This window comes from Mobula birostris, chromosome 25 (assembly GCF_030028105.1).
Source record: "Mobula birostris isolate sMobBir1 chromosome 25, sMobBir1.hap1, whole genome shotgun sequence".
NCBI lineage: Eukaryota > Metazoa > Chordata > Chondrichthyes > Myliobatiformes > Myliobatidae > Mobula > Mobula birostris.
The window spans coordinates 29,493,536-29,508,775 of record NC_092394.1 but is presented as its reverse complement, the minus strand read 5'-3'; the positions used below and the strand labels follow the sequence as shown (position 1 = coordinate 29,508,775).

Below are 15,240 nucleotides of genomic sequence, written 5' to 3'. Positions count from 1 at the left end.
AAATGCTCAAATCTGCCAAGCAAGCCACATCACAGTACAAGGAAAGTTTGCAAAAGAAATAGAAAAGCTATTTGCATTAGCATTTAGCTAGTAGCATTGAGACTGCCAACAAAATACTTAACAAGATACATATATACACATACACACACAGAGGCATGCAAAACTTTGGGCACCCCGGTCAAAATTTCTGTTACCATGAATAGCTAAGCAAGTAAAAGATGAACTGATTTCCAAAAGGTATAAAGTTAAAGATGACACATTTCTTTAATATTTTAAGCAAGATTACTTTTTTATTTCCATCTTTTACAGTTTCAAAATTACAAAAAAGGAAAAGGGCCCAAAGCAAAAGTTTGGGCACCCTGCATGGCAGTACTTAGTAACACCCCCTTTGGCAAGTATCACAGCTGGTAAACTCTTTTTGTAGCCAGCCTTTCAATTCATGTTTGGGGGATTTTCACCCATTCTTCCTTGCAAAAGACTTCCCGATGATGTTTAGGTCAGGTGACTGTGAGGGCCATGGCAAAACCTTCAGCTTGCGCCTCTTGAGGTAGTCCATTGTGGATTTTAAGGTGTGTTTAGGATCATTATCTGTTGTAGAAGTCATCCTCTTTTCATCTTCGGCTTTTTTACAGACGGAGTGATGATTGCATCAAGAATTTGCTGATATTTAATTGAATTCATTCTTCTCTCTACCAGTAAATATTCCCCATGCCACTGGCTGCAACACAAGCCCAAAGCATGATCGATCCACCCCCGTGCTTCACAGTTGGAGAGGTGTTCTTTTCATGAATTTCTGCACCCTTTTTTTCTCCAAAAATACCTTTGCTCATTGCGGCCAAAAAGTTCTACTTTAACTTCATCAGTCCACAGGACCTGTTTCCAAAATGCATCAGGCTTGTTTAGATGTTCCTTTGAACCTTTTGAACAGTTTCAATATGTGATCAAATAAATCACCATGTTCTTTCATAATCAAATGTCCTGTACACATACACCCTTGGAGGTCGACCGGGATCGGGGGGGGGGGGGAATATGGGGTTGCAGGGGGCAGGGTGGTGGTGTTACCTCCCTGAAATGAGTTTTTGCAGGGTGGGATGTCTGATTATGTATGTTGCAAACTGAGAATCTGAAGTTTGACATCGTGAAGTTTGATGCCAAGGTGCAGTTTTGATAACAAGACCAATCCATCACCAGAAATATATACTTCAATCTTTGATTCTAACCTTCTTTGTCATCTAAACTTAGCAAGATTGTGCTCAATAGGGCATCCATATTATTCACAATTGCCATAAAAGTAACATTTCCTTTCCATTGTTAGTCAAAGCATAGACACAAAGACACAGAAATTTGTTTTCAGTTTTGCTCAGCCGGATAAATATCAAAAGACTGCAGGAAACAGGATATTAAAAGAAAAGCTTTGTGCAATGACTGTTACAACATCTGATATCAGAAATATAATGCTAAGCTTGCTGTAAAGCAAACCATGCAAAATCCAGTATTTCTGATCCCTTAATCTTCAGATCTACAGTCAATATTAGCACCTAAGTTGGGTAAAATCTTAGGAGTGAAAGCAATACTCACTGCTGGTATTCATAGAAAATACTAACTTAATGTTTCTTCCAAATGTCCAGATGACCTTATACCTTCCCAGAATGCTCCGGGCCAGGCTAAAGCTCTATATAAAACCACATCTGTCAAAACACAGCTGCTCGTGGTTCTTTTGCATCAAGTTCTGCTTACCGATCATCCCTCTCCTTCCTGACCGACACTGACTCCATCTCTGGCAGCAAATTTAAATCTTGTTTTCAAATTCTCTTATTTCTGTAATTTCCTCTAGCCCTACAAATATTTAAAATCTTTTATCCAATTCTAACACCTTACAAACACTTCATTAATAACTTTGCATTCAGTTACTTATGCACTAAAATTCCTTCCAAAACCATTGTGATAGGATATTAGAACCAATGAATCACAACAAAGGGGACGAGAAACTGAAATTATGGATCTATTTAAGGGGATGTCACTCTGTAAATAAATCAAGTTTTAAAAGATTTTTGCTGATTCATAAATTGGTATCAAGAGAGGAAAAGAATAACAAGGAAAGTTACAACACATTTTAATGAATAAAGGTTCACTTAAGAGAAGGCATTTGAAGATCATTACAAAAGATAGAGAACAGCATTTGTCAGATTACAGCCAGCTTTGCACTTCAGGCCAGCAACTCCTGCATCAAGTCTTCAACTTGTTCTGCATGGTAGACTTACAAAAAAGTGTAAAAACTTCCTGCTGTCTTATCTATTCTGATTTCATTTGAATGTGAACCCTGAACGTAAGAGATGAACCTTGATATTATTGCATGAAATTAAAACAGCGGGCATAAATCTAAAACAAAATTAGTACAATCCTTCAACATAAAATAAGCAATCAAGCAGAAATTGATAATGCAAAAACAAATATTGAAAATTACACAAGTAAACATCTTTACAAAATTATGATTAAGGAGAGCACAATAACTCCTTCCTACAGGGTGTGCAATTCCAACCAGGCAGTAATCTATTTTGTTTGTTCATTACGTGCCATGTCGTAGGACATGGGCGATCATGGTCACTCCATGACCATGATTGTTCTCGGCAAGTTTTTCTACACAAGTGTTTTGTCATTGCCTTCTTCTGGCCAGTATCTTTACAAGGCAGGTGAGCCCAGCCATTATCGATACTGGCGTCCATCTTGTGATATGCTCCAGCTACTCATGTGACCATCCACTACCTGCTCCATCTGACCCTAATCAAGAGGGCTAAACAGGTACTGCACCTTGCCCAAGGGTGATCTGCGGTCTACCAGAGGGAAGGAGTGCCTTATGCCTCCTTTGATGGAGACGCATCTCTGCCCAAATCTACTTACATTGGTGATCATTAATTAAAAATGCAAGATCAACAAGTTGGAGCATCAACTCTGTCAGTCTCTGCAAATATTTTTTTCTTTCTAAGGTTCCAGTATTACTTATCTGCTATTTCCGATTTTCAATAATCTACTCTTAGATTCCAAGAGTTCAAAGAAAGCAAGTGGCAGTGCCCATACTATTGACATGATGACTAAATGCATGCATAAAGTTAATAAGGCAACCATGGGATCCTGAGGGCCTTTTTAAAATCTTTTTTGAAAGACACACTGAAATGTAAAGTACAGATCTGTCATCCTTACCCAGTGATATATTTGTGCGTGAGAGAGTGCACAAATGTTCACCATGTTGATTCTTGAGATAAGCTTCATGGAGAAATCAGTACCCTGGGCCTATATTTTCTTGAGGTTAAGTGCACATTGAGAGATAGCAAAATTCTTATAGATTTTGACAATGTAGATGGAAGAATTTGGGCTTCCACTACCTGGGATATTGAGAACCAGAGAAGAGAATCAAAACCACAAAAACTGTAGATGCTAAAAATCCAAAAAAACGCACACAAAATGCTGCAGGAACTCTGTGGGCCAGCATTTAAGGAAAAAAGTAAACAGTTCACTTTTACAGATGAGACCCTTCTTCAGGACTGGAAAGGAAGGGAATGTCAGAACAAGGTGGTAGGCAGTAGGGGAGGAAGTAGTTCAAGGTGGCAGATGATAGGTGAAGCCACGAGAGGGAGAGGTGAAGTAAAGAGCTGGAAAGTTGGTTAGTGAAAGAGATAAAGGGCTAGTGAAGGGGAAATCTGATAGGAGAGGACAAAAGACCATGGGAAAAAGGGAAGGGGGAAGAGCACCAGAGGGAGGTGATGGGCAGGTAACGAGAGGAGGAATGCAAGGGAAACAAGAATGGGGAAATCAAAATAAAGTGCCAGCCATTGAAGTCTGCAATAAGGAGCCTGGCATAAAAAAATGCATCCCGGGCTGCAGCTAAGGAGGCAAGGGTACAAATTGTTAGGTCCCTAGAGAGATTTTCTGAGGTGCCAGACAACTAGAAAAAGTAACTGATGGTTTTACAATGAATTTGATTATTTTTCCCCATAGAGCTTTTAATGAGGGCAGTGCAGAAACTGTGGTAGACATCAGTAAGACCTTTGACAAGGCCCCACATGGGAGTTGGTCTAAAAGCTTAAGAGCCCAAGAGAATCTAAGCAAATCAAATCCAAAATTGGCTTCATAAAAGGAGGCAGACAGTAATGGTGCAGGATTATGTGACTGGAAGCCTATAGCACAGGGATCAGTGTTAAAAGTACATTGTTATAAAGTATCAACAAAATGCAGGAAGTATGATCAGTATGCTCAAAAATGACAAAAATTGATGATGCTAGTGGCAGTGACAAAGGGAATCTTAAGCTACAAGCCTATACTGTGGGTTGTTAAAACAGGCAATTGGATTTTAATTTTGATAAATGTGAGGCAATTCATTTTGGATGGACTAATAAGACTGAGCTGCACAAAATAAATGGCAGCACCCAGAGATATTGGCATATGGATGGACCTTGGTGTACAATTTCCATGGGTAAATGAAGAGGACAGCACAGGCAAATAAGGATCTCTCATTACTGAGAGGTTAACTGTCAACTTTACATGACATTGGGTAGGTCACAGCAGGAATCAGAATCAGGTTTAGTATCACTGGCATATGTTGTGAAATTTGTTGACTTTGTAGGAGGAGTACGATGCAATACATAATAATAGAGGAAAACCTTAATTAAAGTATATGGATATTAAATAATTAAATTAAATTAGTACAAAAATTGAAATAAAAAAGCAGCGAGATAATGCTCCTGGGTTCAATATTCATTCAGAAGTCAGATGGCAGACAGGAAGAAGCTGTTCTGGAATTGAGTGCATGCCTTCAGGTTTCTGATGGTAGCAATGAGAACAGGGTATGACCTAGGTGAGGGATGTCCTCAATGATGGATGCCACCTTTGAGGCATTGCTCCTTGAAGACGTACTGGATACTATGGAGGCTAATGCTCATGATGAAGCTGACTAAATTTACAACTCTGCAGCTTACTTTGATCCTGTGCAGTCAAACCCCCCTCTACACCAGACAGTGATGCAGCCAGTTAGAATGCTCTCCACAGTATATCTGTGGAAAAATGAGTGTTTTTGGTGATGTGCCAAATCTTCTCAAACGCCTGATGAAATATCGCCGCTGCCATGCCTTCTTTGTAGCTACATCAATATGTTGGGTCCAGGTTAGATCCACTGAGATATTGACACCCAGGAACTTGAAATTGTTCTCTTTCCACTTCTGATCCCTCTACAACTGGTGTGTTTTCCCTCTTCTTAACCTTTCTGAAGTCCACAATCAGTTCTTTGGTCTTATAAATATTGAATGCAAGGTTCCCTGTGCAGTTCTGGTTGCCACATTATAAGAGGATGACTACATTAGTGAACATTGCCTGGGATGGAGCATTTCAGTTAGAAAGGAGAAACTGGATAGACTGGTTTTGGTTTCCTTACAGATAATAGCGAGAAATGTTCCCTATAGCAGGTGTATACAAGAACAAAAAGCCTAAATTTAAGAGGAAGTAGTCGGAAACTCAGAGAGTGGGTAGATTCTGGAATGGAAATACCAAGTTTCTAAGTATGTAGTTAAGCAACTGAATTACCAAAGCATAGCCCAAGTATTGGAAAATGGGACTAGTATAGACAGGTACTCAAGTGGTTAGCATGCACTGTGCCTCACTACAATTCTATATTCAAGTCAAAAATCAATACATGATTATATATTAATCAAATCATAGATATGGGCAACCACAATCTTATTGAATAGTAGATCAGCCATGAGGGGACAAATGGCCTATGCCCATTCTATTTCACATGTTAAAATGAAATCAAAAGTACAAAAATATCCTCTCATTCCCGTAAATTAAGAAGAGGCACCAATCTGTAGCTTACATTATATCAGCAATAATGTAAAATACAACCAATTTGGTAGCAATAATAAATTTGGTTGAATGGTTATTGAAATTCCACAATCCCAGCAATGATACACGAACACTGAGTTGCTGAAAACATTAAGGCATCAAAGATTATATTCCAGTTTAGGAAGACGGCCGCATAGCTGTCAGAGCCAGCTACCTCACACTGTCAGAGACCTAGGTTCAATCTTGACCTCGGAAACCATCTGTGTGGAGTTGCAAATTCTCCATGTTAGCACCTGGGTTTCCTCCCAATGCTAAGGTTTCTTCTCATATCTCAAAGATGTAGGTGTTGGTAAGTAAATAAGTCACTCTAAATTGCAACAAGTGTGTAGATGAGTGGTATATTCCAAGGAGGGTTAATTTAGTATGTGGGATTACTATAGGTCCTGTTTTCTTGTTGCATTTCTCCAAGTTCTCAAATTAATGTAAATTAATGTGTCAATACTGGATAAATCTGATGCTAAATGTTTGTATTTGATTAAAAAGAAATGAATATTACAAATTTTAAAACAGACTGACAATCATACTCATGGCAAATGAAACTATTCAGACAAAAGTCACACAATTCTGGTTATTCAGTAGTTAGTAACACGATAAATTTCAGCATTCGAAGTACGGGAACTTGCACACTATTGAAACCTCTCAATTACATGGCAAAATAAAGACTCATAGAGCAATGCAGCATTGAAACTGGCATTTGGCCCAACTGACTCATGCCAACTACAGCATTGTCCCTGCTTATCCCAGTTGCCCGTGTTACACCCATAACCTTGTAAGCTCTTGCCCTCAATGTACACATCCAACTCCCCTCTCAAGTGTTGCAATTGTATATGCCTCCACTATTTCTTCTGGAAGCTACTCACTGCTCTCTTATGTCTCTAGAATCTCTCCCCTCTAGTTTTGGACTCCCCTACCCTGGGGATTAAAAAAAACTTATCCATATCCCTCACAATTTTATAAACTTGAGGTTACTTCACATTCTTCTTTGCTGCAATGAATAGAGATCCAGCATGGCCAAATTCTCCCTATAGTTCAAGCCTCCTACTCCAGGCAGCATTCTCAAATCTCGTCTGTACCCGCTTCAGCTTGACAATGTCTTTCCTGTAACAGGGTGACTAAAACCGTACACGATACTCCAAATGCAGTGTCACCAACTTCTTTAACTACTACATAATGACCCTACTCCTGAATTTGACACCTTAACTAATGAAGGCCAGCATGCTACTTCTTTGAGATACAAGAGGAAACCTGAGCACTCGGCAACCTTCACCATCCTGCCTGTTTGCACAGTCCATTCACTGAATATGCACTTGGGCTCCAACAACACTTGTCAGTGCCTGGCTATTCACTGTACAAGCCCTACCCTGGTTTAAATGTACAAAGTGCATTACCTCATTCTTATCTAAATGAAATACATTATTAGCCATTTCAGAGGATCTCTCTGTAACTAATTAAGATCTCTGAAATTCATTGCAACCTGTCTCATTATCAACAATATGCCATGTACATTCATACTATAATAAAGAGGTCTCAAGACTGACCCTGGGGCATCCTATCAGGCACCTGGCTCCAGTCGGAGAAAAGACTTTCAAACAACACCCTCTGCTTCCCATCAGAATCAATTCTGAATCCACCCCACAAGCTCCCCGAATCACAAACAATCTAATCTTCCAGGTCAGCCTGCCATAAAGAACCTTAGCAAAGGTTTTACTAGCCGAAGTCCAGTCTTCTAGAACTTCACCAGTGGTTAATGATGACGCAACCTATATCTCTGCAATTTCTTCCTTGGCCTCCCATAAGGTGCAGCGGTGCACTTGGTCATACTCTGAGGATTTTCCCAGTTTAATGTCCCTCAGGGCTGCAAATACCTCCATACTCATGATGTACATGTTCCAAGACCTCAACACTCATCACCTTTCTCTGGCATCAATTATATTCTCCTTAGTAAACATTAAAAAGAAATTGGCATTACAAATCCTGGCCATCTCACACAGCTTCATACATAGGTGGCCCTGATGGGCTTTAAGAGGACCTAGTTTCTTTTACTGTTAATATAACTGAAGAATCTTTTGGAATTATCTTTAACTCTCCCTGCCAAATCTATCACATACCCTCTTTTCCCCTTCCTGATTTCCCTCCAAATCCTTCTCTCTTATAATCATTTATATTCTGCCTACAAGTAAAGTACACTTCCTCCTTTTCCCTGACCAGGGCCTTGACCTTTCTCATCAGACACGCTTCCCATAACTAGGATTGCTCACCCTTCACACGAAGACTAACAGGAGTGTGCTGCCCCTGGACTCTAAGTAAGACCCTTTTAAAAGCTTCCGACTTGCAACTGTTCTTTTGCCTACAAAAAGTCATCCAGCTCGACCCTGTCTAATGCCCTCAAAAGTTGGCCTTGCTCCAGTTCAGGACCTTAACCTGTTCTCTCTTTTTCCTTAACTATTTTAAGTTTAATAGAATTGTGGTCACCGGACCTAAAGTGCTCCCCAACTACCATCTCAGGTACTTCCCAGCCTCATTCCCCAAGAAGCAGCCCAGTATTGTTCCTTTGAAACTCAGTCCTTCTATAGATTGTGCGGGGAATCTATCTGAAAAGCACTGCACAAATTCCACCTCACCTAGGTCCTCTGCAGTCTGGGTGGTCCAACTGATAGCAGGAATATAAAAATTTGACACTACCACCACCCTACTTGACACATCTGCTTAAATTCTTCTTTCACTTCTTCACATATATGATCTAACAATCAAAAGCTTTTTAGAGAACAAGAGACAAATCATAAACACAAGAACGTCTGCAAATGCTGGAAATCTAAAGCAACACCAACAATGCTAGAGGAACTCGGCAGGAGAGGCAGTCTCTATGGAAGTGAATAAACAGCCGATATTTCAGGCTGAGACTCTTCTTCAGCACGGCATGCTGCTAATTCTTTACATGTTGCAAATTCTTCTAAGTTGGATATGCACTGATGTGTGCATTTATCTTCAAATACATTCAATGCGCACCAGAAAATTAAGCAGTCCATGCCAAAACATGGGCTGATAAGTAGCAAAAACATTCACATCACTTTAAGTGGCAGGCAATGATCACCTTCAACAAGAACAGTTCTAACCAAATTCCCTTGCCATCTCTACCAACATCCTGGGATCACCACCAACTGGAAAATCAAGACCAGCAACACAGTAGCTACAAGATCAAATCAGAAGATTGATACCGTACAGTAAGTGACTTATTTCCCAATACTGTTTTCTACTATCTACAAATTAAAAACATGATCTAATCATATCCAGTCGAAAACCTTATTATCTATGTCCAAGTGCACCCCATCCAACATCAGTCCATACTTGTTTTAGAGTGTACCCTCCATAAAACGCACATCAGTCATCACCCTCATCTATTCTTGTAGCACTTCCCAAATCCACAAGCCCAAGAATGAGAAATATGTCAGGCAATACAATAATCAGGAGTTTGAAGTATTTCAAGACAGCACACAAAGACATTCTTAAAAACAGCTAGGAATGAATAATAAATTCTGGAATTGTCAGTCACAGCCAGACATTAATATTCCACCTGAAATTGAATGACAAGTCTAACACCCAACCCATTCACAAGTTGTTCTTGAACTGAATAACTAGTGGAACCACTTCTGAAACTAACTAGATGTCAACTGCATTGCTGTAGATGTTATAGGGATGATAGAATAATATCGAATTCTCTAAAAGGGCATGAATAAATCTCAGTTTTCAACAACCACAGTTTTCAAAAGTTCACATGGCTGTCATTCTAATTTTTATTCATAAACACAAGATACTGCAGATGCTGGAAATCTTAAGCAACACACACAAAATGCTGGAGGAGCTCAGCAAGTCAAACAGCATCTATGGATGGTAATAAACAGCCGACACTCTTCATCACGACTGTAAAGGGAGCAGAAGCCAGAAGTGGAACACGACCTATTACTAATTTTCACGATTCCACTACAAACAAAACACACCAAGGAGCAAAAAGTGATGCGAACAGTGAAGCCCATTCGTCTTTTCCTCAACGTTAAACTGAAAGGACACCGACTCCCGAGTTTAACAGGTAGCGGCCTACACTAAACTTCGCGACAGCGCAGCCTGCGCGTTTCCAGAGTGCCCGGCCGTGCCAAACAACGCAGGGGGCGAGACTTACCATTCTCAGGCCGTGCCGGCGGCCTCGCCCGCCCGTCACCTTCTCCCGGTCCGGCGACGACGCAGATTAACGGGGAAGTGGGGCAGATCGAGAAGGGCCGGAAGATGGAGAACGGCGGCGGCGGGGCGAGGGAGGAAGCAGCTGCACTCGGCTGCGCTGCGGGCCGCCTCTCGGCATCTCTCACGCCGCTGCCGCGGACAGCAAGCGGCTTGGCATCTCGGCCTCGCAGCCTGAGCCGCCTGCGGTGGAGGGGGAGGGTGGAGCTGTGCGCCCTGCCGACTCTCCGGGTGCGAAGGCCGGGCAGCAGGTCTGCAGACACCAGCGACGGAGGGTGGCGGGCGAAGCTGTGCGCCCTGCTGACTCTCCAGAGCCGAGGGGCGGGGATCGAGGATCGGGGCCGTGGCCACCAGCGACTGACGAGGGCGACGCCGAGCTGATTCACCCGGCAACGGCAACTCGCAGGGATCGCCTCCGTACGGCCACAAAAAGCAAAACCAAATCGAAACCTCAATGCCGCAGAGCAGCAAGTTGCAATGCTGGATGTCTTAGTTTACCGCTAATTTTGATTATTACATTAAAGTTTCGTGTTGCATTGAAGCCACTGACAATTTTAAATAAATGACTCAGTTGCTCATAAAGCTGAACATGGAGCTCATGTTTCATTATTTTTCAAGGGAACAATTTTAATTTATTATAAGTGGATTTACAATCTGTTTTGAAAGAATACTGTATATATTTACCTCGTAACAGTTGGCTGCCACCAGCGAAGGTTTGTCACTTGTTACCTTTATCATTAAAACAATGTAAAGGCATTTATACTCTAAAAGTGAAATACACAACCCTGTAGGTGCAAGTTTCTTGGGGTGAGATACAATAAGTAGTCATCAGTATAAAATAGGTTTTATATTTTCTTTTGATTAAATGAAATATTGCAAGATTTCAGACAGCTAGAATAAAAAAGACCATTTAGCCTTGCCTCTTAGTGATTCAGAGAGATTATAAAGTCCTCTCCTACACATCGTAACACCAATTACATAATTTTAAAATAATTCCATGTTTCTTTTCTCCCCACTACTTCGTTGAAAGTTCAAACTATATTTATTATTAAAGTACATATATGTCACCATATACAACCCTGAGCTTCATTTTCTTGCGGGAAATGAATGGAAATTGACCTTTCTTTGATGGAAATTGAATTTACTGAAGATGATTCACTGAAATTACTAATATCCAAAACCTATTATTTATTAAGTTCATATTTCCTCACATTTCTGTAATTTTATGACATAGAAGTAGATCATTTGGTCCCTGAGTCTATGCCAGTTCACAGGGCAATCCTTGTATCATATTCCCAAAGTTCAAAGTAAAATTTATTGTCAGAGTACATACACGTCACTTCATAAAACCCTGAGACTCTTTATCCTGTGGGCATACTGAGCAAACCTACAGGACAGTAACTGTAAACAGGATCAATGAACAACAAACTGTGCAAATGCAAATATAAATAAATAACGAGAGCATGAAATACAAAGATAAAGAGTCCCTAAAGTGAGACCATCGATTGTGGAAACTCAGGAAATAGAATGAGTGTTGTTATTCCCTTTTGCTCAAGAGCTTCATGGTTGAGGAGTAGTACCTGTTTTTGAACATGGAGGTGTGGGTCCTGAGGCACATCTACTTTCTATCTGATGGCGGCTGTGAGAAAAGAGCATAGCCTGGATGGTGAGGATCTTTGATGATTGATGTTGCTTTTTTGTGGCACCATTTCATATAGATATGCTCAATGGCTGGGACTGCTTTACCCATGATGTGCTGGGCCGAATCCACTACCTTTTGAATGATTTCCCACTCAAAGGCATTGGTGTTCCCATATGAGGCTGTAATGCAACCAGTCAGCATACATCTACAGAAGTTTGCTAAGGTTTTTCATGACATGCTGAATCTTTGCAGACTCCTGAGGATGTAGAGGTGATGCTGTGCTTTCTTTGCAATTATATTTTTATGATGGGTTCAGGACAGGTCCTCTGAGATGGTGACACCTGGAATTTAAAGTTACTGACCCTCTCCACCTCTGATCCTCCGATGATTACTGGCTCATGGTCCTCTGGTTTCCCTCTCCTGCAGTCCACAATCAGTTCCTTGGTCTTATTACCTTTGTGTGAGAGGTTGTTGTTATTACACCACTCAGCCAAGTTTTCAACCTCCTTCCTGTATGCTGATTCATCACCACATTTGATACAGCCCACAACAGTGGTGTCATCAGCAAACTTGTATATGGTGTTGAACCTGTACTTGGCCACACAGTCAAAGGTGTAAAGCAGGTAGAGCAGGGGGCTAAGCACACATCTCTGTGGTGCTCCTGTGCTGATGGAGATTGTGGAGGAGATGCTTTTAGCAAATCTGAACTGACTGGGTTCTATAAGTGAGGAAATCCAAGATCCAATTCCACAAGGGGGTATTGAGGGGGTATCTCAAAATGTTTCATCACTGTGGATGTAAGTGCCACTGGACAATAGCCATTTGGGCAGGTGTCCATACTCTTCTTGGCACCAGTACAATTGAAGTCTGCTTGACGCAGGTGGATACCACACACTGCTGGAGTGAGAGGATGAAGATATCTGTGAATACACCAGGCAGCTGGTCAGCACGGGTCTTCAGTACTCGGCCAGGTTCTCCACCTGGGCCAGATGCCTTCCTCGGATTCACTCTCATGAAGGCAGCCTGCATGTCATCTTCAGATACTGAGACCAAAGGATCATCGGGAGACATGGGGGTGCGCGATGGATCCTCCCCGTTCTGGTGCTCAAAGTGAGCATGGAAGGCATTGAGCTCATCTAGAAGTGAAGCTCTACTGATTTATCTTGGTGTTGCAAGATTTAAATTTGTAGAGGTTATGGCATTCAAACCCCGCCACAGCTGTGGAGCATCCCTCGTTGATACCAGTCTAGTCCAGAATCTCTACCTCACCCAGGAGATGGCTTTCCAAAGATCATACCTGCACCTCTTGTAGGAATCTTGATCACCTCTGATCTGGCTCTCAGCAAATTCTGGATTTCATTGTTCATCCAGAGCTTCTGATTGGGGTAAACCCTGAATGATTTTGTGGGGGGGGGGGGGGAACACTCATCTACAGCTATGAAGTCTGTAATGACCCTGGTGTAGTCATACAGGTCCTCAGATGAGTTCTTGAACACGGCCCAGTTCACTGGCTCAAGGCAATCCTGTAACCGTTCCTCTGCCTCCCCTGACCACCTCTTAGTTGTCTTGATCTCTGGTCCCTTGTTTTTTAGGCTCTGTATGTATTCTCCCCACATTCCCCCCCCCCATTCCATCACCCTCACTGCACAAGGGCCTATTTATTGTTGCCAGTTAACCTACCAACTTGCACATCTTTGGGATATTGGAGGAAAGCAGAGCACCGAGAGGAAACTAATGTGGTCACAGGGAGAACATACAAGCTCCTCAAAGACAGCACTGGAGGTCAGGATGAGGCAAGAGGTCTACTCGGGTCATCATGGTGTCAACCATGTCAACTAACTTTTTTATTTGTTCACGAGATATGGTGTTGTTGCTAAAGCTGACAATTATTGTCCATCCCTAGTTACCCTGAGATGAAGAACTCTGCAAGTTCATTCCCAAGTACTCTAGTACCCTCCCAAATCCCAAAGGTGGACTGGTTGATCAATTAGTTAATGTAAATTATACCTTCGACCTGATGGTATGAATATCGATTTCTCCTTCCAGTGAAGAATATCCCTCCCTCACCCTCCCCCCCCATTCCCCACTCTGACCTTTTACTTCTTCTCACTTGCCTATTACTTACCCCTGGGTCCCCTCCTCCTTCCCCTTCTCCTATTGGTCCACCCTCCTCTCCTATCAGATTCTTTCCTCTCCAGCCCTTGACCTTTCTCACCCCAGCCGGCTTCACCTATCACCTCCCAGCTATCCTCTTTCCTCTCCCTCCAACTTTTTATTCTGGCATGTTCCTCCTTCCTTCTCAGTCCTGAAGAAGGGTCCCGGCCCGAAACGCCAACAGTTTACTCTTTTCCATAGATGCTGCATGACCTGCTGAGTCCCTCCAGCATTTTGAGTGTGTTGCTGTGGATTTCCAGGATCTGCAGATGTTCTGGTGTTTGTAATGTAAATTATACCTTGCAAAATAAAAAGATCAGAGCAAAGTTGATGGGCATTTCAGAGAGAAAATAATATCACGGTTACAAGGAAGTATGGAGAGGGGGGATTTAACTGAAAGGATTGTTCTCCTGGGAGCCAGCACCAGTAAGCCAAATGGCCTCATTCTGTGTCAGCATGAAGATAAACTGTGGTTGAAATAGGGGAAGGATGGCAGATTCTGGTTCAAACTTGAGCAGTATGAATTTAAATAACTCAAGTGGCTACTGAAAATCCATCATGGCTTTTCTCATAACTTCAAAACCTGATGCTGGAAATTAGTCCCAGTGTCTCTTCACAATACTGCCCACCACATGATTTTTACATGGCAACCAGGATTGGAGACAGCATTAACGTGCTGTCTAACCAAAGCACAATACAATATAAATCATTATCATCACTATCTCTTCCACACATTTCAAGATCCTATTGGTATTGATTATAAACAAGAGAAAATCTGCAGATGCTGGAAATCCGAGCAACACACACAAAATGCTGGAGGAACTTAGCAGGTTAGGCAGCAACTATGGAAAAGAGTACAGTCGATGTTTCAGGCCAAGACCCTTCTTTTAAGTCTACTCCTCAGCCTTTTATCCCCAGTCCTGCAAAGGATATCAGCCCGAAACATCGACTGTATTCTTTTCCATAGATGCTGCTTGGCCTGCTGAGTTCCTCCAGCATTTTGTGTGTTGCTTGCTATTGATTCTAGTTATTCTTTATTGCTTGGAAATGTATAACACTGAGTCGACCTGCACAGGTTTCTTTCAGATTTATACTCAACTTTGTGAGCTCCTTTTTGCGTTTATGCTCCTCAGATTACAGATGACCTGAAAAATAGAAGTCTAACTTTATGCAAGTTCTCCACTTCACTTTCAAACATTCAAGATAGCAATAATAATAATAATAATTTTTGTGATATTCATTAATGACTGAATCTGATATTCTGTATATTCCATGAATTTAATTATTAGTATTTGACTTTGACTTTGTTGGGATGAATATCTGAT

The 15,240-nt window shown here is 41.6% G+C and overlaps 1 protein-coding gene across 3 annotated transcripts in view; it reads right to left on the bottom strand.

The window, feature by feature from the left end:
- Positions 1 to 10,507, bottom strand: part of tmem248 (transmembrane protein 248) — a 34,173-nt gene extending 23,666 nt beyond the window's left edge. For all 3 annotated transcript variants that reach the window (XM_072243089.1, XM_072243092.1, XM_072243091.1), the window contains exon 1: positions 10,064 to 10,507. In XM_072243089.1, the coding sequence (XP_072099190.1) occupies positions 10,064 to 10,066 (3 nt within the window). In that variant the 5' untranslated portion in view covers positions 10,067 to 10,507. The remainder of the gene's footprint in view (positions 1 to 10,063) is intronic.
- Positions 10,508 to 15,240: the final 4,733 nt, after the last annotated feature.